At 53.4% G+C, this 20,681-nt stretch overlaps 8 protein-coding genes across 8 annotated transcripts; 4 read left to right on the forward strand and 4 right to left on the reverse strand.

Annotated features, from left to right (window-relative positions):
- Positions 1 to 285: 285 nt before the first annotated feature.
- Positions 286 to 1,457, forward strand: GUITHDRAFT_74038 (hypothetical protein; the record flags this gene model as incomplete). The annotated part of the gene is made up of 7 exons (XM_005829232.1): positions 286 to 337; positions 430 to 488; positions 765 to 855; positions 904 to 997; positions 1,118 to 1,181; positions 1,250 to 1,311; positions 1,358 to 1,457. Coding segments are annotated over 7 exons (522 nt in total), but the record flags the coding sequence as incomplete, so codon positions are not given.
- A 325-nt stretch (positions 1,458 to 1,782) lies between these two features.
- GUITHDRAFT_164139 (hypothetical protein) lies at positions 1,783 to 2,801 on the reverse strand (the record flags this gene model as incomplete). The annotated part of the gene is made up of 7 exons (XM_005829233.1): positions 1,783 to 1,844; positions 1,892 to 1,943; positions 1,997 to 2,056; positions 2,109 to 2,315; positions 2,361 to 2,424; positions 2,477 to 2,556; positions 2,742 to 2,801. The coding sequence occupies 7 exons, from the start codon at positions 2,799 to 2,801 to the stop codon at positions 1,810 to 1,812; spliced, it is 558 nt and encodes a 185-aa protein (XP_005829290.1). The 3' UTR covers positions 1,783 to 1,809.
- Positions 2,802 to 4,046: 1,245 nt separating this feature from the next.
- GUITHDRAFT_111587 (hypothetical protein) lies at positions 4,047 to 5,924 on the reverse strand (the record flags this gene model as incomplete). The annotated part of the gene is made up of 1 exon (XM_005829234.1): positions 4,047 to 5,924. One exon carries the CDS (start codon positions 5,922 to 5,924, stop codon positions 4,047 to 4,049), a length of 1,878 nt encoding a protein of 625 aa, XP_005829291.1.
- A 540-nt stretch (positions 5,925 to 6,464) lies between these two features.
- Positions 6,465 to 7,262, forward strand: GUITHDRAFT_111588 (hypothetical protein; the record flags this gene model as incomplete). Its single annotated transcript, XM_005829235.1, has 1 exon — positions 6,465 to 7,262. One exon carries the CDS (start codon positions 6,465 to 6,467, stop codon positions 7,260 to 7,262), a length of 798 nt encoding a protein of 265 aa, XP_005829292.1.
- A 1,576-nt stretch (positions 7,263 to 8,838) lies between these two features.
- On the forward strand, positions 8,839 to 10,354 carry GUITHDRAFT_164140 (hypothetical protein; the record flags this gene model as incomplete). Its single annotated transcript, XM_005829236.1, has 12 exons — positions 8,839 to 8,947; positions 8,999 to 9,036; positions 9,088 to 9,126; positions 9,171 to 9,210; positions 9,261 to 9,289; positions 9,337 to 9,399; positions 9,444 to 9,750; positions 9,798 to 9,845; positions 9,891 to 9,965; positions 10,010 to 10,078; positions 10,127 to 10,205; positions 10,255 to 10,354. The coding sequence occupies 12 exons, from the start codon at positions 8,839 to 8,841 to the stop codon at positions 10,352 to 10,354; spliced, it is 996 nt and encodes a 331-aa protein (XP_005829293.1).
- A 272-nt stretch (positions 10,355 to 10,626) lies between these two features.
- On the reverse strand, positions 10,627 to 13,833 carry GUITHDRAFT_141266 (hypothetical protein; the record flags this gene model as incomplete). The annotated part of the gene is made up of 11 exons (XM_005829237.1): positions 10,627 to 10,686; positions 10,741 to 10,806; positions 10,850 to 10,939; positions 10,985 to 11,074; positions 11,118 to 11,184; positions 11,323 to 11,373; positions 11,427 to 11,701; positions 11,748 to 12,127; positions 12,219 to 13,686; positions 13,735 to 13,779; positions 13,831 to 13,833. 11 exons carry the CDS (start codon positions 13,831 to 13,833, stop codon positions 10,627 to 10,629), a joined length of 2,595 nt encoding a protein of 864 aa, XP_005829294.1.
- Positions 13,834 to 16,381: 2,548 nt separating this feature from the next.
- On the forward strand, positions 16,382 to 17,386 carry GUITHDRAFT_153582 (hypothetical protein). The gene is made up of 5 exons (XM_005829238.1): positions 16,382 to 16,655; positions 16,700 to 16,839; positions 16,891 to 16,943; positions 17,013 to 17,095; positions 17,141 to 17,386. The coding sequence occupies exons 1-5, from the start codon at positions 16,461 to 16,463 to the stop codon at positions 17,294 to 17,296; spliced, it is 627 nt and encodes a 208-aa protein (XP_005829295.1). The 5' UTR covers positions 16,382 to 16,460; the 3' UTR covers positions 17,297 to 17,386.
- A 94-nt stretch (positions 17,387 to 17,480) lies between these two features.
- Positions 17,481 to 19,560, reverse strand: GUITHDRAFT_111592 (hypothetical protein; the record flags this gene model as incomplete). Its single annotated transcript, XM_005829239.1, has 9 exons — positions 17,481 to 17,628; positions 17,674 to 17,715; positions 17,761 to 17,844; positions 17,893 to 18,507; positions 18,556 to 18,593; positions 18,642 to 18,743; positions 18,800 to 18,919; positions 18,968 to 19,198; positions 19,249 to 19,560. The coding sequence occupies 9 exons, from the start codon at positions 19,558 to 19,560 to the stop codon at positions 17,481 to 17,483; spliced, it is 1,692 nt and encodes a 563-aa protein (XP_005829296.1).
- Between the last annotated feature and the right edge of the window lie 1,121 nt (positions 19,561 to 20,681).

Raw genomic sequence — 20,681 nt, forward strand, 5'->3', positions numbered from 1 at the left:
ACTCACTCACTCCAGCCTCCCTCCCTCCCTCCCTCCCTCCCTCCCTCCCTCCCTCCCTCCCTCCCTCCCTCCCTCCCTCCCTCCCTCCCTCCCTCCCTCCCTGTCACCTGAGGGAGGAAGACAGGAGGGAGGAAGTGAGAGAAAGAGAACGAGAGCGAGTTAGAAAGAGAGAGAGGGGGAGGCAGTAAGAACAGCTTCAAAGAGCCCTTGAGTTGCTGCCTGACGATCGACCTTCTCCTCCTCCCTCCCTTAGCATCGTTGCGAGGATTTGTGAACCGATAGCAGGAAATGAACCGACGGATTTTCCAAGGAAAGCTCCCCAAGGATTTGATTATCGGTGTGCTCTTTCAGCATTGTTGGCATCACTCAAATGTTTTGCTTCATCACGATCTTCACCATTGTCACCTTCACTCACTCTCAACTCTTTAGGATGGAGCACTCGGCTCAACACGACGGCGGGAGTGACAATATTCAAGAGAAACAAGAATGTTGGACTGATGATGACTTTGTTGGATATGATGATCACGACTGTGATGATGCTGATGATGATGATGCTGGTGGTGATGATGATGATCATGTTATTGGTGGTTGTGGTGGTGGATGCGATGGATCGAGATTGTTACGATGGTTGTGATAATGATGAAGATGAAGATGATGACGATACTGGTGTTGATGATGGTGACGATGATTTTCATGGTGATGGTGACGATGATGGTGACGATGACGATGACGATGACGATGATGATGATAGTTTCATCTGACAGGGAGGAGGGATCCATGGTTTCGATGTGCACGTCGAGCTCTCCACAAAAGTCATCGACGACACGGAGAAGTTACGGCAGACCCTCTGCCACGGTGAGACTGGAGGCCACGGCTGAGTGAGTTTGTCACCCGCTCCTTCAGAGCTCTGCCATGTCGCCGCCTGGGTCGTCAACGGCACAAGAAAACCTCCGCATGGCAAGGCCTTCAAGTACTGGGCGAGCATCTCGGCTGCCAGGTGTGAGGACGAGACGATGAGAGGAGGGAGAGGGAGGAGGGAGGTGGAGAAGAATGTGGGATAGAAAAGAATTCAGGAGGAGGAGGAGGAGGAGGAAGAGGAGGAGTAAGAGAGCGATAGGTATCCTGGGATCAAGGTTACGACTTGCCACAACTACGAGATCGCCTACAAGTATCGCTATCAGGTCAGTGTTGCCATCGTGGGAGATTGTGGCAAGAGGGACAGGAGGAGGAGGAGGCTGACGATAGGCAGTGCGTGCTGTGTCACAAGGAGTATGGAAGGCATTCCAAGTCAATCAACGTAGAGACTGCGAGGTAGAGGAGGAAGGCTGGAGGGAGAGCTCCTCAGGCAGCATGGCAGATGCGGCGTGTGCCGAGGCACCCTCATGCTACTGCCGAAGCTCAAGGCAGACGGGACGCCATGCGCTGGTGATGGGGACGGAGGGAGGAGGGGAGGATGAAGAGGAGCTGAGAAGGGACATCAGCGAACCCCAACAGCTACTCGCTGTTCGTCAAGAACAACTACACGACGTTGCAAGCAGAGCACCGGGATAAGACGCCAGCACAGGTTAGGACGAGGATGAGGAGACCTGGAGCTAACTCCCTCGCAGATCATGCAGGAGCTCGGAAGGCTATGGAAGGAGAGGAAAGAGATACAAACTGCTTGATGACATCAGGCTGCTGCGATCCAACGCAACAAACGAAGCTCAACCCAGTTCAGAACGAGAGAACAACTGTCAGCAAGGCTGGTGGAGACAGGAGGAGGAGGAGGAGGAGGAGGAGGAGGAGGAGTATGAGACATTTTGATTATTCTTACAAGAGAGCGGGATCGATAGAGTCAAGTTCTTCTGCAGTAGTTGTCACCTGGCTGTCCGAACAGACAACCTCCACTCACCGTATGTCAGATAGCCGTCCCCGTCGAGATCAGCATAGTTGACGAAGAAATCCTGGAGCGAAAGGGTGACGAGAGGGAGGAGAAGACCGGAGGAGGAGCCAAGACCTTGTAGTCGTCCTTGCGAATATTGTCAAGGCGTTTGAGGTGCGACAAGCCTAGATAAAACTGCGGGAGCAGACCCTTCAAAGATTCGCTGGGGAGCTCAACTGTACTTCACCTCCTCGCTGGATATTCTTCCGTCAAAGTTCTTGTCGAAGTGCTCCATCGCTCTGTCTGTGTCTGCTCCTTTCTCAAGCTCGCGCTCCTCCTTGTACTTCTTTGCGGTTGGCCTCATGAACTCAACAAATTCTACCCGCCCATCATTGTCCATATCGAGCTCTGACATGATGTAGTCAAGCTTCTTCGAGTTGGTCTTGTACCCGAGCTGTCATCAACCATCAACGCTCAGTTGACATCCTGACCCGTGTACCTTCTTCAGCCCTGCTTCGAACTCTTCCTTCGACAAGAACCCGCTGTTATCTGCATCGAAAAACCTTGTGGAAGCATCTGTCATCATTGCGAGACATGTGGAAACGCTTGTCGTACCGAAACTTCTTGTGCGATTTGGTGTATTCGGACCTTTCACTCGACTTCATCTCAGCAACAGTTTGATGCAGATCATCGCCCTGATTCACCGTCACGATTCCTTGGGTTACGTAGGTAGGAGCAGAGGTGTATATCAAGGCTACGAGGGAGAGCATGGTGAAGGGAGGCACGAGCAAGGGAGGAGGAAGGTACGAGCAGGGGAGGAGGAGGGTACGAGCAGGGGAGGAGGAAGCTCTATGTGATGCTGCATGAGGAGCTGCTTGACCTTGAGCGCTGCCGCCATCACCACCAGCACCATCAGCCCGCAGCCACGTAGGGCTGCCATGTTTCTGCCACGCAACGAGGCAGATCGGAATGAGGGCGATGAAACGGCGCCCACCGGGCCCGGGCGCTCCGAACCGTGTCCTCGTACTGATTTTTAACTTAACTTTGAGTAAAGTCTTGGTGCCACAAACTTTTGGAGGCGCCAAAATGGGGAAGGGGATGCAGGGGAGGGAGGGGAGGAAGAGAAGGAAGGAGAGGAAGAGAAGGGAGGAGAGGGGAGGGAGGGAGGGAGGGGAGGAAGAGAAGGAAGAGGAGGGAGGGGAGGGAGGGAAGGATTACGGAGAATCAGGCCAAGAAAGAGCAAACAGAGAGTTGAGGTATTCAATGATGCGAGAATGAGAACGGAGGAGAGACATGTCATAGTTTCACATAAGTCTCACTTCTTCTTGACAAACAGATGGCATCCTCTGTCGATCCCCTCTCATTCCTCATCGATCCGTCCTTCGATCTAGCACAGGACGACTCTTTGGAATGGAAAGATCCGTCACGGAACCTGACCCTTACCCTTGAAGAAGTAGCTGACAAGCCTGATCGCACAATACATCCTGGCAATGCAGACGGTGCTGATGAATTTGAATGGGAGGTCAACAGTTTTGACCCTCAGAATAGCAACAGCTTGAGCTATACGCAGGACTACAACAGCCCTTCCTCTCCATCCTTGATAACTGGGAACTGTCCTCCTCCTCCTTCTCCCCCTCCTCTCCACTCCCCACCAAAAAAAAAGTACAAGACTCTCAAGCTTTCAAGTGGTGTCACATGGATTCAAGGAAACAGGATCGTACAGTACTTGTCGCCTGAAGATGCGAAGCGGAGTGGAGTGACTATATTCATGTAAGCTTCAGAATGAAAATAAAGACAAAACATCACTTGGCAATTGCGTTCATAACTATGTTATGATTTCTTGCTTCTTGAAGTTCACAATCCCGCAGTCTGCAACGACTTTGCGCTTGCCATTCTGCTGTAGCAGATGGAAGCTTGAAATCTGCCGAGCTGTAAAGGTGACGTGACAAATTCTTGTTTAAAAGTGTTGATCTGATTGTGTGCTTGCTCACGCTAACAAGCAATCTTTGCAGGAGAGGAGTTATTCGATGATGTGAACGATCGGAACGCTTAAACTCATCGGCCGATATTTCTTTCCTACTTGGTCTGCTTCGGTTTGCCTTTTTTCATTTCAGTCAAGAACACTAATTTCGACCAGCAACGTCGCAAGCAAAAAAACAGTTTTATAACATGACAGAAATATATTTTACAAGACGATGGAGCGAACTCCTCTCGCAGTGGACTCGCCCGATGAAGAGTCATCCTCCTCTATGTGCCGAGGCGTCGATTCAAGATCCTGCTTCGCAAAGGCAAGGTCCGATACAAATCTGATACCCTCCAACGGTAATCTAGGGAATCGAAAAGAAAACATCTCGTTCAGGTCAAGATCTGACAACATTTCTTGGGAAGGAGAGCTTATGTGCGACCTCTCAACCATCATGACATCATCAGCTGAGACAGGCTGAATCTCCTCGTCGACCTGAGGTAAACCACTCGCCAAGACTCTGTCAATGCCAGCATCCGCCTCCTGAGCTGCTTGACCCTCTGCTGTTGGTAGCTGTCCCTGTCTTGCTTCTTCAGCAGGTACTGCTTGCTGCTCGGAAGATGCACGAGGTGATCTGTTTCCTTCTTCAGGTCTCTCCCGTAAGACGAGAGCAGCTGATGCAATGCCTCTGTCTGCCATCTCTGGCATCGGCTCTTCAGATCTCTGCCCCAATGATGCCAGATCCTTCTTATGCGCAAATTTGTATACAGTCATCGACGCACTTACCGTCACAAGGACGCCCACTCCTCCACCGATGAGGCCTAATATGAGCCCAATGTTGATGCGTTTTGTGGGTGCATCAGCTGCAGGAAGAGGAGAAGAGCTCGTCATGGTGATGGTTGTGGTCGAATTGCCTGGAGGCGATGGTATGACCGGAGGGTCTGCTCCCATGGTCATGTATCCCGAAAAGTGCATGACTGCAGCGCGAGTGAGGTTTTTGCCGGGCACAACTTCGCTTTCCTGGCGCTCCCAAGGAGGAAATGCCAATTCGTTGTTGTAGAAGATAGTCGGATTCTTTCCTGCAGGGATCTTGCTGGGATTGAATGGCGTGAAGATCTCGACTGGTTTTTGGAACCGAATTCCTGAGGGCTCGAACTGCACAATAGGTCCAGCAGGAACTATAACACCTGCTTGAGCCCCCACGTCAAGATTCGGCAGCTCATAGACCTCCACAGAGATTGTTAGGCCCTCTCCCAATGCTCCTGCCGGAATGCTCACGCCGATTCCAGCGGCAGAGGTGATCGTTGTGGGCGCAACGGGGTCAACCAACTTTGGCGGAGGGCTCAACAACTCATTCTTTGTTGCAACTTGATTGCATAGGAAACCGAACTGACCTTTGGAGCACACGCACTTGTCACCAACAATTGTGCCGTAGCAGGTATACTGACAGCTGGGTCCAAAATTGGAATCTGCACAGACTTGTGGAGGAAGGTCTTGGAACGAGAGCGGAAGCGTCACAGACAAGGAAGGAACTGGTCGTCCTGGCAAGTCTGCGATACACAAGGAACAATACAGTTGGATATCGACTGAGCTGCTGGGAGTTGGAGGGCTAAGGCTTGCGACTGTGAAAAACAAGTAGTTTTGGTCAGGAATTGTAACATCGACCACAAGGGTATTCGAAGTCTGGTTCCAGGAGGCTTCCCTCGCCACTCCTGAGCCTGACACGTCGATGAGACTCGCGTTTGTGCGTAACGGTAACCCCTGAATTGAGACTTTGATCGCTGTCTGGAAGAAGAAGTTCGCCAGGACTGTGATTCTGTACTCACAATACGAGGCAGTGTAACTCGTGTTTGCAGAAATCTGTATACCCGAAAAAGCAGGCGGAGCAATCAAGGTACATGTCGACTTGGTTGTTATGACGTCGTTGACACAAGTCCAAAGTCTCTCGACCCGGCACTGCGAATTACATCCATCGTAGGAGACAGTGTTGCCATCATCACATCCTTCGTCCCATGCGGTAATCCCGTCACCGCAAACCGAAGCCGCAGTAAACGATGGAGTCTGGGACACTGACTGTTCTATCGTAGACTCACTGCCCATTAACGAAGTTGAAGTCTGTGGCAACATTGTGCTCTGAGTGACCACATTTGACGTCGAAACATCAGGCGCGGTGGGTGCAGGCGTCGTCGTGTCAGGCGCGGTGGGTGCAGGCGTCGTCGTAGACGTCGTCGTGTCAGGCACGGTGGGTGCAGGCGTCGTCGTAGACGTCGTCGTGTCAGGCGCGGTGGGTGCAGGCGTCGTCGTAGACGTCGTCGTGTCAGGCACGGTGGGTGCAGGCGTCGTCGTAGGCGTCGTCGTGTCAGGCGCGGTGGGTGCAGGCGTCGTCGTAGACGTCGTCGTGTCAGGCGCGGTGGGTGCAGGCGTCGTCGTAGACGTCGTCGTGTCAGGCGCGGTGGGTGCAGGCGTCGTCGTAGACGTCGTCGTGTCAGGCGCGGTGGGTGCAGGCGTCGTCGTAGACGTCGTCGTGTCAGGCGCGGTGGGTGCCGGCGTCGTCGTAGACGTCGTCGTGTCAGGCGCGGTGGGTGCCGGCGTCGTCGATGTTGATTGATCCTGTTCAAAGAAGTAAGGACAGACCAACACATGATGACATTCATTGTGACCAGCTTTGTTGTCGATGTCTCGGGCTCTTGCGAGGCCTCGGGCGTAGAGGAGCTGGATGACTCGATCGGCGATGTCTCGGGCTCTTGCGAGGCCTCGGGCGTAGAGGAGCTGGATGACTCGATCGGCGATGTCTCGGGCTCTTGCGAGGCCTCGGGCGTAGAGGAGCTGGATGACTCGATCGGCGATGTCTCGGGCTCTTGCGAGGCCTCGGGCGTAGAGGAGCTGGATGACTCGATCGGCGATGTCTCGGGCTCTTGCGAGGCCTCGGGCGTAGAGGAGCTGGATGACTCGATCGGCGATGTCTCGGGCTCTTGCGAGGCCTCGGGCGTAGAGGAGCTGGATGACTCGATCGGCGATGTCTCGGGCTCTTGCGAGGCCTCGGGCGTAGAGGAGCTGGATGACTCGATCGGCGATGTCTCGGGCTCTTGCGAGGCCTCGGGCGTAGAGGAGCTGGATGACTCGATCGGCGATGTCTCGGGCTCTTGCGAGGCCTCGGGCGTAGAGGAGCTGGATGACTCGATCGGCGATGTCTCGGGCTCTTGCGAGGCCTCGGGTGTAGAGGAGCTGGATGACTCGATCGGCGATGTCTCGGGCTCTTGCGAGGCCTCGGGCGTAGAGGAGCTGGATGACTCGATCGGCGATGTCTCGGGCTCTTGCGAGGCCTCGGGCGTAGAGGAGCTGGATGACTCGATCGGCGATGTCTCGGGCTCTTGCGAGGCCTCGGGCGTAGAGGAGCTGGATGACTCGATCGGCGATGTCTGTACTTGCGTGGTTTGATGTAAGGCTGTGCTTGAGCTGGAAGATTCGAAGGTTGCTGAGCTTTCTGAAGCAGTCTGTGAAACCATGTCATTGCTTGTGAACATGGTGCTGTGAAATTGGGTGACATTCGGTTCTTGGTACATTGTGGTGGTGGTTGGAGCGTAAAATAATGCTGTGCTGGAACTCGAGGATATTGGTGTTGGAGTGCTGCTTGAACTGCTGAATAGAGGAGTTGTCGTCATCTCATGTGTGGATGCTACTTGGTACGCTGCACAGAAAACAGAAGTCATTTCATTTCATTTCATATCAATTCAAAGTCAGTGCAGAGAAAAGACGTTGCTTTATCGAACTTCAGCAGGAATTTACCATACAAAGAAGGAAACAAGAATAAAATGCAAATAAGTAGAGATTACTAACCTTGAGTTTGGTTTGCATAAAGAATGAGAAAGAGAAGAGAGAAGACCGCCGAGGAGACTGGCTTTGCACCATCACGCATCCTACTTTCCTCCCGTTTCCTCACCTCCCTCGCCATTGTCAAATCAACCACCCACCCCTTCACCTCAGACACGTCGTCAACAAGGTGGTAGCACCAACTCAATACACACCCGTACCACCCTCAAAGGTACTGAAAAGGAGGGGTATTTTGTAAACATAAGTTGACCCTTGCCCCATCTTGACCACCCCCACCCCCCTTGTTGTCTGCTGTACTCTGCAACCAGCTGACCCTACCCCACTATCTACCCCTCACGTCTCCACATGAACCATAATGGTTCTTGCAGTACCCCCTTTGTTTCCCTTTGAAGTACCCCCACCCCTAGTGATAGTACAATTTCTGAGGGACACCTTTATTATTATTTTAGTCACCAGTCCCCACAGCGTTGAAAATTTAAATTTGAAAACTTCTGTCCAAAACTTCAAGTTCTGAAGGAAAATTGGTTGGAATTGACTTTTTTTCAACACAGACCCGAAAAACTAACTGTTCGTCTCGTGAAGTTGTTCAACAGTCCAGTGTACCCGGCAACTGGACCACCCCCCCTTAATCCACTGCCGTACCGGGTACCGTCTCACACTGGTCAACAGCTATTTAGTACCCCCTTATCCAACTGAATGGACCCCCTGGTCAGAGGGGAATTCCGATCAAGTAAACAGGGGTATTCAACTTATCCGTTACAGGTCAGTGGTACGTGACGGTTCCCTAGTCTGTACTCAAATTTAAGTTAAAATCAGGACGAGGACAAATCTCAGCGGCACCGGGGCCCGGCCCGGGGGCTGCCGGGCCGGGCCCCGGGCCCCGGGCCCCGGGCTCTTGGCCGCCGCAGTGAGCCTTTTGAGAATGCGGGTCGGCGCCGGCCCGAGCCGGGGGAGGCCTGTGCACTGAGATTCGACCGAAAGGAGCTTCAGCACTGGGGAATGCTCAGAGCAGGGAAACCGAGAAAGGCAGGCAGGCAGGCAGGCAGGCAGGCAGGCAGGCAGGCTGGGGGAGGGAGGAAGAAGAGGGGGAGGAGGGGGGAAGGGAGAAGCAACTATGTGAGACAGCTTGGATTCAGTGTGTTCTGGCTACAGATTTCGTGATTCCCTCCCTTATCTGCAGATCATGGCTTCCAAGTTGACAATCAGTGAACAATATGTTGAGTGGGAGATGGGAATGAACTCGGTGAAGGGTCCGAACGTAGATGATGTGAAATCGTCGGAAGAAGCGACAGGTAAGAGCGGACAGCAGGGCTACTTTACTGTTGTTGGTGACGTGCGGGAAGACTGGGCCGAGAGAAAAGCCTGGATGGGATGGAAGCAGGTGACTGATACTATGATGATTAGAGAGAATGGTTGAACAGATGAAAAGCAGAACGACGAGCAGAGAATCAGAGGGCATGCAGCTGCGATTGTAACATGGTGAAGTGAGCTGCTGTCTCTGCTGACTTGCACAAGGTGCTGGATTGGTTGAGATACAATGCTGCTTCGTTCCCAAGTGATGCTCCTCATGCATTAGCATCCTACAAGTGCTGATCGCTTTTGCAGAGTCTCTGTTCGCCTTCACGTCGGAAGCTGTAAAGGCTTTTGCTGTGCCCTCCTCTCTCTTGACAAGTTCAGAAAGGCGCACATCCTTCCTGTCCCTCTCCCTTCTCAGTCCGTTCCCCTTGGTCCGAAGCTTCACCAGGTATGCTGGCTGGGCCTTGCCCGCGCTGACCAGGAGCCTTGCAGCTCGCCGAGGACACCTTGCATCGCGGAGCCCAAAGGGATGAGACCAGTATGGAGGACTTGTCGTCTCACCGTTATTTGCTCGACCAGTCGAGCACTGAAGCGCATGGATGGGAGCCCGTCACGAGCCAGCGATGGAGCTCCAAGTCTCCCCGCTGCTCCAGGAGGAGCCGGGCTTCGGACAACAGCCCCGCAGCCACATGGTCCAAGTCCAGGAGCACGAGAGCTGCCGGGTCGAGGGAGTGTGAGGAGCATGGAGATGATCGCTACGAGAGGATGAGAGATTGGAACGTCACGGTGCAAATCTCTGGCAAGAGCCTCTTCCCCAGTCCCTCCTTGCTGCTGACGTACGGGCAGGTGCTTCACACCAGAAGCGAGCTGGAGGCCGAGCTCACGTTTACTACGGTAGGGCTGAGGATTCCTTCCCCTTCTGACCCGACCAACATCCAGGTATCGACGTGACTGTACAATTCGGAGATGAGACGTCGGATTGCGTCAGCTACACCATTACGCGCAGATTCAGCAGTATGTCCCGTCCGAGCGTGCGAGCTGAGCTGAGCCCCCTGCAGGATTCTTGTTCCTTCACCTCCAGCTCCTCCGAGAGTTTCCCCAGCTACGCCTCCCGCACATCGAGGGAGGTCGAGATATGATCAGCTCCACTTGTCAGTTCTCACCTCACTGTGCAGGCGGATGGAACATCTTCCGCCATCAGCTGAGCGCGGACTTCATAGCGGAGCGGATGATTCACTTGCAGCACTACATGAGGTTGAGATACTCCCTTGTTGGCGAGCCCCCGCCTCATGCCATCCTGCAGCGAGCTCATAGCGCACGAGGAGGCGAGGTTGAGCGAGTCAGTCTTCGAGTTCCTCGAGCTCAACTCATGGCAAGTCCTCCTGGAGTTTAAGTTGCTGTAAATTCTCTGACTTTGCTCGTGAAGCTTCCAGGTGGTAGGAACCTTGTACGAGTAGTTCATTGAAATTCATTTCCTCATCTCTTGCTCGTGATTCGACAACATGGACTGGCCTCCCCTGGCCCTGAGCATGGTCTGTCCGTGGAGGAGCAAGAGACTTCTGCTGTTGCTGTCTGCAAGCCCGGTCAAATGCCGGATGAAGGACCTTTCTTGTCCTCACCTTGACAGTTCCTTTCGCTCCCGGGGAAGGCAGTTGCTGTTTCGCTAGAGGAGAAGTTAGAGGACGGAGCCTTTCGGACACTGGCAGCACTTACTCTTGAAAAACTTGGCAAGTGCCTGTACCAGTCAGCCAGAGTTAGCAAGGAGGGAAGGGTGAGAAAGGTGGAGGACCTGGTAGCAGGGGCCGAAGCTCGTGGGAGAATCAGCAGTGAGCTTATCGCGAATCCAGGAAGTGATCTGGACTCGGAATCAGGACCCCAGATGTTTCGAGGGTGTCTACCTTGCATCTGACGTTGGAGCCCTCGTAGCGCGAATCTACAAGCAGAATGGCAGCGTAGTCGGCGATGTGGCGGATCGCTCGTCCGATGCACTAACAGCAATTGAGAAGGAGCGAGTATCTCAACTTCACCCTGACCTGATTGACTGCCTTCATGCACATATTCTGATAGTACGCCTGTCCAGCCTTGGCCCCCGTCAGTGTCGGAGAGGATTTGGAATCCTCGCCCTGGGAGAAATAAGAACAAAGGACTCGAGCGCATTGGAACGACCACAAGTTCTGTCACTGGCGGCAGACTCTCGACATACTTGATCTTCTCCAGCAGCCGTGGGTCTCCCCTGCCAAAATGATAAGACAGCTGTGTGGGAAGTGAATGTTAAGTGGAGTTGCTGAAAGAGCAGTGAGATGGACCAGAGGAGGAAAAGAGGAAGAGAAGATAAAGAGGGAGGAAGGAGGAGGTTGGCACGGCCACAAACCTGTTTGCAAACGGCAACCCTACCACAATGACACATCGGCCAAGCTCGTCACTGTCGTAATCATAAATCAAATCATCGCAATCCAGGGCAAGCTCGTTGACTACCTGAAGTTGATCCCTTCGCTTAACTTTCCTCCGACTACACATAGTAGGATTGCTCCTGTCACTGGAAACCGATCGGTCACCCTGTTCAATATCCGAGTATCAACCATACATGACGAATCCTTCGGGCTAGTATTCTCGGTGCCTTGGGTTCGAATGCACTCCTCGTATTGTCTGAGGACAGCTTCTACCTCTCCACTCGACCTGGGCTCACGAAAAATCTTTTTCTTCTTCGCGATCTTATCCACCAACCCCTCCGTGGTCCAGTACGTCCAAAGCTGCAAGCAAGGGTGAGCAGAGATCACTTCACAACATGACGCAAACCTCTTCCTCGTAACTGTAAGATGGAAGGAAAACCACGATTCCATCTGGAGTCAACCCACAAATGTTGACGATCAGTCTTCCAATCTCTGATTTTTGCGTTGGATCTGATCTTGTTCCGTGGCGAAAGTCAAACTTGAGGCCCGTCGGTCCAGTGGATACTGTGAGCGGCAAGATGTTCTCTTTGGGGATGACATGCCCGACTGATAGCGTGCGGAAACGTGAAGGCTGAATGGATGGCATGAGCTGTTGAACATACTCCGCCATTGGCTGCATGGTGCCTCCAGCGAGCACGACCGAATGAGCCTGCTGCAAGATCTCCTTGAAGTGAGTCGATGCATTCAGCAGCTGGTACGACAGACTCAGTTTGCCCGTCGCTTCATCTTTGTACAGTGTTATCTTTCCATCCTCCTCGAGTTGGGTCAGGCAATAAAAAGGATTGAAGAGGCTGGACGATTGAAATTTGAGAATCACCAAGCTCATCTTCGCCATCAAATCCAGCCTTCTCATGATATTCGGCCAGCCGCTTTTCATAGAATCCATGCAGTTTCTGCAATATTTTTGACTTGTCGAAATATCGCAGCAACTGGAAAAAATTTACATTATCGATGCCTGCCATGATACAAAATTCTGCAACTGATACAGTTTTGCCAACCACTGGCTTCCCCTCCCCCGAAGTTTTCTTCAACGATCCTTTCTCAGATCCTTTTGACTCACTGTCGATCATATACTGATCCAATTTCTTCAGAACCAATATGATCAGCCTCACATTCTCTGCGTTCTTTGCCGACAAACGTGTGCAGAATCTCTCCAAGTAGTCTGAGAACAGCGACTTGAGGAGTGTGATGGCGGAGTAGGACAACGTCGAGCTGTGCGTAGTCGTTACTGCCTCGATCAAATTGTGAGCTTCATCGATTATTACAACATTCCCTTCCAGTTTCAACCCCAGCGCTTCTCTAGTCGCCTTATGAACCAACGAAGTATAAGGGATCGTCACCAGCTCAGCTGCTCGGATTGCTGCCCTAGATGCGTAGTAAGGACAGCATTGCACTTTCTTGCCATTTTCTACGATGTCCTCGATGTCTTGAACTCTTGCCAAGATCATGTCACGCAGATCTAGCTGACGATCCTGGTCATAAAATGGACAGTTTGATTTCTTCTTCTTCGCTTTCAATGCAGACGGAGCATCCTCAATGTTTGACTCTGTATCCTCGACGCCTTTCTGTAAATCCAGGCAAGCTGCATTGATCCTTGTGCTTGACTTCAAACTAGATACCTTCGGGTTTATGCACATTCCTTTCCGAGATGCTAGCGAAACAGCTTTCAAGTCCTTACCCCATTGAGTTCTTTTGACCTCATTCATAAATTGCGACAGCTGCGAGTGTGTCCTACTGCAGTAGATGACCTTCCTGACGTCGTATTCATCTTCCAGCCGATCCTCATTCTCCGGTTTTTGAAAAAGCGAATCCAGGGCCGATCGAAGTATCTTCTGATCATCGTTTTCTTCATCTGAGAGCAGCAACTTGACATCATCCTTGTTATGATCGTTTGCCTTTGAGCTGTCCCCTGAACCACCACTTGATCTCTTGGAATGAAATGTAGGTTTCGATGCTTTGTGGTCTTTGGATCGATGCATAGATCTTTCTCTTGCGTCATCAGCCATGCGCTTTCTGGCTGTGTCTAGCCGATCCTTCTCCATACTGATCGCCATATCTCTCTCTTGCTTTTCTCTCTTCCGTGTGTGTTCGAGTACCCAATCTGGGACGTCGTCATCTTTCAAGCCCATGTGTGTCGTGTCTTCCTTAACGTAGACAGGATTCTCTTTCAGCCACCTCAAGCTGCTGCAAATGAGACTCATTGACTTTCCTGTTCCAGTGGGGCTCTCGAAGATCCCGACTGCGCCGTCACATAGGGCCCCGTACACGGCTGTCATAAGTTGCACCTGGGCAACAACGACTGAGAAACACATAAATACACCAACAGCTCAGACCTGGACAGTGTACGGAGAGAATGGAAACTTGAATTCTTCGATTCCCTATGGCGCCACCAGGATCAGCAATTTGAAAGGGGCATCTGCCATATTCACCATCTTGAAGTTATCACAAGGGTTCGCCTTGAATCTTAGCTAGTGAAAGATTCTCATTCCTTCAGGTCTGCGACAAGTGATTCAGATGCTAAGGACCATCGGTGAATAGGTCAAATCGACCATTCAGTCGGGTGCAGGTAAAAATTAGGCATCCGATCATCAAAGACAAGGTTTTGATGAGATCATGAGATATGGAGAGGAAAGAGGAGGGGATTAGAATTGAGGGAAACAGGCAGGAAGAAACAATGCAACCGCCCGCTCTCTCCTGTCCTCCCTCCTCCCTCCTCCCTCCCCTCCCCCTCCTCTCCGTCTCTCTCGGGTATCTGGCCCTCTGGCTCCTCCCTCCTCCCTCTCCCTCTCCCTCCCCCTCTCCCTCCCCCTCTCCCTCTCCCTCTCCCCTCTCCCTTTCCCATACCTCAATCGCCTGCGTCCATGCATTTCTGTTTTCCCGCCAGGTACACTAAAATTTCCCGCCAAACTCCTAAAATGGGGTGGGGTATGCAGAAAGCCTTCAAGTACCCTGTGATTCAAGCAATTTTTGGTCATATGGATAGGGTGGGGGTGTAAAATGATTATGCAACAACGGGGGTGGGTGATGACGATCTTCCGAAGAATCTGTAACGGAAAGCAACATTCCGTTGCATGGGGTAGGAAGCAATCTAGGACCCCCCCCTTTTAGAACTTTTCATGTTTCACCACCCGTAGACATCTAATACGCTACCCCCCTTTGTGACTATTCTTCATATGATTGTGTACCCGTCCCGTTCGTATCATAACTACCACCCACCCTGGATTCACCGCCACAACAACCCTACCGTACCATGAGCCTGCCTTACTGTGATTTTTTTCCTTTTTGCGCCAAATGCCCTTCCAATGTTTTGCTCGCAGTTCTCCTTCTCACACTCTCTCTCTCCTCCTCACCTCCTCCTCCATTGAACTTCTCATGTACATGTATGACTATGACTCCTCCTCTCCCATCCTCCTCTCCCCTCCTCCGTTCCCTCCTGTCCTCGTTCCCTTCATTCACTTGTGACCTCGTTTCCCAGCTGCTCTCCTTTACTAATGCTGTGTACATCACATATCCTGCCCTTGTGTCTGATATCAGAATCTTTCATCATCATCATCATCACCACCACCACCACCACCACCACCACCACCACCACCACCACCACCACCACCACCACCATCTCCATCCACTGACATTGACAGCGAATCAAAATTGCATGTTCTTTAGCACTGAAATTTGCTAGGAACCGATTTAATCATCGTGAAATTTCAATATTCTATTCATCTTTTGTTATGGTAACCCTTTAAACAGGCTGCTGGGACCAACCTCTACAGGCTTTTCATGCAATGAGTGGTCCCAAACACACTAAGTGAGCTGTGGCAGGCCTGGATCTTGTTGTTCATGTATGTTTGACTTTATCTCAGGACTGGAAGAGGTACTGCGATCATTCGGAACAAGAAGAGCCCAACCAAGTGCATCACAGTGGAATCGAGGAATGGACAGACCAGAGACGTGACAGTGCCGAAAACACGGAATGATGTGCCGAAATCCGAGAGAGAGTCAGCATTAATGTCCCTCCTTGCAGGGTTCTCCCCGCCGAATTCGGTGATTTTTCTATCTTCCTTTATCCGCCAGACTTAACCTACCGAACGACTGTGTAAGGATGTGCCTGAAGGTCTGATTGTTCCTTTGGTGCAGGGAGGAATGCAGGGAAAGCTGGTCCGGGGCACAAGCAGAAGTCGAGCGCTCGTGGATGCTGCCACCAAGGACCCGGGATCGTTGAGCTTGAAGAAAGCTGCGATCACGAGCAGCCCGACAAGTCAAAGAACTCCTGTGAGCGATGGTAGTCGAGCGCACCATGGAATGCCTGATCTTTGTGCAGTTGACGGCGATCAAAGCTCAAAATCAGATTGTGGACCGCCAGGCATCAGAACCATCGTTCCCCGGGTCCAGCCCGTCAAGGTCTGCTGTGAAGGGATCGACCTTGCTACAGGTCTGTTCCTTCCTGCTCGTCCGGAAACTTGAGGTTTTCCCTGAAGATGGGTTGCAGAGGGGGCCAGACCCGGCGTCTAGGTTCAGATCGTCGCTGGGGTTCGATGAGAGGCCGAGGTCAAAGCTCAGGATGTGTAGAGAGGCAGCTGGTCCCGGCGCTTCCGAGGGGACGCAACCCGCACGTGAGAAGCGGAAGGCGCTCAAGTTCTCGGATCCACCTCGAGACAGCAAGGCGCAAAAGTGCGACACGATCGACTTGACGTTGGACTCAGAGGGCGAGGGGGATGAAGCGGAGGAAGACCTAGTCACCGAGACGGCACCCAGCCTCGATGATCTTATCCTCATCACTGGGTCGAGCTCCACGGGAACATCAGATACTCTTGTAGATCGAGGCTGCCTGACGAGGAAGGAGCTCGAAGGTGAGTGATATTCTGTGCTGTACCACTGTCCTGGGCTGATCCTGTCCTACTCAGCTCTCCAGTCAGCTGAGCAGGAGATGACTTGCGATTTCCTGGACAGCATCTGGGTCGGACGAGACACCTTCATCCGAGAAGCTTGCAGATCCAACAAAACGAGTAGCAGGAAATTATCCAAAGGGAGCCAGAGGGTCTCCACGATCTCAGTGGAAGGGATGGGAAATTTTGCCATCACGGCCAAGGAGCTTAAGTGTCTGCTGGACAATTCCTGGTTGAACGACGAGATCATCAACTCCTACATGGCTCTGCTGCGCCTTAGGTCGAAGATCCATGAAGGGCTGAACGACACGTCCTTCCCTCGATGCGAGTTCTTCAGCAGCTTCTTCTACGCCATCCTGCGTAACGCCAAGGTTCGGTGGAGGGCCCTTATCGAGCAGCGCTGACTGCCATCCAGGGCGGATACTCTTACAAGAATGTGGAGAGGTGGGGGCGGAGGAAGAACTTTCTAGAGTGCGACCACATCTTGTTTCCCATCAATGTTTCGAACATGCACTGGTGCCTCGCCGTGGTTTCCCCGAGGGACCTCAAGATTGAGTGAGAGGCTGATGGCGAGAAGTCTGGCGTGCGACTGAGGGGAGCTGGCAGGTACTACGACTCCATGGGAGGAGAGAACAAGACCTGTGTTGACCTTCTTGAGAGTAAGAGGAGGAGGAGGAGGAGGAGGAGGAGGAGGAGGGGTTGAAGGTCAGCGGTGACTTGGCTGTCAGGGTACATGCAGGATGAAGGAGCATATCGCAAAATAGAGCATTTTCAAAGTTCCTGGAACAAGTTCTTTCGAGGCCCTCCCGATGTCAGCCTTGCTCTGTGCCCCGCTCTCCTCTCACCCGATGACCAGGTGCCGGAACAGAAGGATGGGTCAGGATGTGGAGTGTTTGCATGCGCGTTCGCTGACTGCATCAGCGCTGGCAAGGACGTGAAAAGTTTCGAACAGAACAACGTCTCGAGCATCAGGAGATGTATGTCGTCGCTGATCCAGTCCTGTGACATGTAGCAGTATTCCCCCTCGTCTTTCTCCCCTTCGACCTCTTCCTTCCTCCTCTCCTCCTTGGTCACAGCTTATTGTTTAGTCTCCCCCATCTCCCCTCAGTTTCCTTCGATTTTCGTTTCCTTTCATTGAACTGCTTAGTTGATAGACATAAACCTCCTCCCCCCGCCCTCCACCTTCCTCCTGCTCTTCACAGAGCTCCTTCATGGGCAGAGAGAGGCACTTGGTCAAGGACAGTGACGGAGACGGCCGTCTCCTCCTTGTATCCTGACAGCGGCAGCCGGAAGGAAGCAGTAGTGCCGTACTTGGAGTAGGGAGGAGAAGTTCTTGACGATATCCTAGGAGGAGGTGAGAGAGTGCAACGCCGAGAACATCTGTCTCACCTCCTCGCGGGCGCGAAGCAGCAGAAGTAGATCGAGCAGATCCTGCATGGCGTTAGGGAGCTGAGAGCAGGCGTGGAGGATACTCACAGGAGAAAGAAACAGATGAAGAGCAGCATAGGGAGCAGCCATGAGTTGATAGCAGCCACGAACTCCCTCCAGAAATTGCTCCTCCTACGACTAGAAGTCAGAGCGCTACTTACTAGTTGTCACCTATCCCACCTGCTGTTATCTCCTGGTATCGCCCCCAGCGCCCTCTGCGCATCCCTCCCACTTGCAATGGTGGAGTTGACAAACGCGTTGAACACAGCGTCCCAGTCCGTCTCGCACTCCCCTTGCTCCCCTAGTCCGCATCCTCGCCTCACCTTCCTCGCCTCGCACGTCAAGCTGCTGCATGCTGCACAGACGCTGTCCGTGGTGGTTGTGCACTCGCCTCTGGCATACTCCTCCCTCCCACACGCCCTGCATGGAGAACACTCTGTGCGGTAGGCCGAGTTAGAAGCAAATGAACCGCTCGGGCAAGGGACGCATTCCCCCGCTTCACTTCCTCCGCATCCCCTTCTGTACATCCCTGGGTTGCACGAAGCGCAAGCAGTACATATCCTGCTGACCAGCTGCGAGCACGTCTGCAAGGCGTACTGGCCAGTAGGACATGGCGAGCAATCTGTGCCGGAGGTGCCGGAGGGACTGGAGGACGTCTGTGCGTTCCCTCCTGGGCCTGACTGCGTGCTCTGCTGAGGCCCCGAAGATCCACTCTGCCCCCCCCCACCACCACCCGCATTTCTGCCATCGTGACCGTCGGCAATGGCGATGAGACCTGATCCGGGGTTGAAGCACCTGCAGGCGAGAGTCAACTCCTCCTCCTGGCCGCATCACTGTACAAACCAGGTCGTCGATCCTTTCACTGTGCTGGATTGGCCGACCTGTCAAGGAATATCACCAAGGTGACAGCAGGAGACCGAAGATGGTACCAAGGCGATCCATAGGGGGGGCGGAGTCTGCCATGGAGAAACAGGGCTGGGAGGAGTCGCTGGCTCCATGGCAAGCGATTGAGTCACCGTCACTTGACCCGACTGACGCCAAGGCCGAGGGGTCAGCGGAGGCGGGAAGCAGCGAGGAGGCAACAGACCTGGTCCGCCAGAGTCTCTACGGTCGTTGGGATGCCGGAGGCATCAGCAGGAAGGAGCTGTCCAGCAGGTTTCGCTGCGTAACAATCGGCCTTGACAAGACCAGGGACCAGGAACACGACCTGACGCATGTCAACGCCCCCCCCACCAAGCAAGACGGATCACCGCACCTTGACTGAAGTGTAGGTGGGGCAGTACGAGAAGGAGCAGGAGGGCAGCGCGATGGCCGACATGAAGGTTCCGTCTTTCATGCCGTGCACGCCGAATTCCAAGGTGTATGAGATCTTGATGTTCAAATCCCTGATCGCTACTACGTCTTCAGGCCAAGCATCGATGGCCAGCCTGCAAACGGACAGCCCAGGGTTGTCGTTGCTGCTCAAGACTTCTTGCGTATGAGGAACCTGGAGCACGCAAGGTCAAACCCATAAAGCAGGAGGGATGGCAGACATACTGCAGCTTCGTTGACGACGACCTTGACGTTGGAGATCGCGCACTGGAAGAAAACATCGCGGTACATCCGTCTCACTGCAAACTCTCGTCGCACAGTCGACTCCTCCACCACATGCTGCATGTTATGTCCATCCAAAGTCACCGAAGCTGACCACTCCATAGCCCTTGCTGCCAGCTCCGAGCCCTTTGAAGCATCGTTGATCAGCATCTCTAGGACAAGGCTGTGATGTAGCGTATCATAGGTCCCCGCTGACAGGATCTCTGCAGAATGGAGTACCAGTGTCACGAGCAGCAAGCTCCTCACGTCCTTCATCTTCAAATCACGCCGCTGAAACTCCCTTAGCCAAGACACACTGATGAAAAGATTCGGGTATTGTCAAACCATCACCGGAGGTAGGATGTCTGGAGCAAGAGCCTCAGTCAGCTTGTCTGTGGCTGTCCTCCGAGCAGCCGCCCCTCTACCTGCTTTCCGACTTCACCGCCCTCCCCCCGATATAGAAACATGGCCGGTTGACTAGCGGAGCCGCAGAACCGAGTGAGTCGGGCCAGCCCTTACTGACTGAGTCACGAGTCAACTCAGTCCGGCCGCGATCCCGGTCCGCTGAGGCTCACAGCCCGGCGGGCTCGGACCGTGGCCCAGATCATCCGGGAGCCAGATCCAGGAGCCCCCACCGGCTGGTGAGCCCCAGCCTCTGTGACTCGCAGGTGCCCGTCCGGTCGCCACCGCACTGACACTGCCGACCGCCCGGGGCGGCCGGCCCGGCGGCCGTGACACCGACGGTCGCCGCCGTGACTCGGCGAATGATCGCTGGCATCCCGGGCGCGCTTGGGACAGCAGTCGGCAGGATGATGTCTGCTGAGTACCGGGGTTGGTTCAACGTCACATTTTTTAACGAGTCTCGCACCGCGGCCGGCGAGCGTGACCGTCTCCCGGCCGGCACTGGGCCATGCCGGGCCCGGCCGCACTCAGTGATACTCAGGCATTATGCTCTTTTCAAGGGATAAGAACCCCTACTCGTGACTGGCCTCAGTTTACTACCGGGTGACCGGGGCCGCGGGAGCTCAGTGATCGGGGAGAAAAAAACCTCTTCAAGTCAGGCTGTCGAACCTTTTCAACCGTGCCCTACCCACCGGGCCCCATTGATCTAAGTTTGTGGGAGGACAACGGGGTCCTGAAGGCAACTTGCTATTCCCCCGGCATCTTTTTCTTACGGGAGAGGCCCGGCGAGTTTGACTGTCAGTACCCCACCCCCCTCTGAACGAGGCTGCCAGTACCCGATACAGTACCCCCTGACCCCCCAGTGTGATTCAATGATTGAACGCCCCCTTCAACCAGGGGTCATCGCAACTTTACTGTTCAATGGGGACCGCGCGACCGGCCTGTACAGTACCATGGCACTGGATGGTGAAGATTTCCTCTTACCCTCCCCCTGA

The sequence above is a fragment of the Guillardia theta genome, assembly GCF_000315625.1.
Source record: "Guillardia theta CCMP2712 unplaced genomic scaffold GUITHscaffold_53, whole genome shotgun sequence".
Classification (NCBI taxonomy): domain Eukaryota; class Cryptophyceae; order Pyrenomonadales; family Geminigeraceae; genus Guillardia; species Guillardia theta.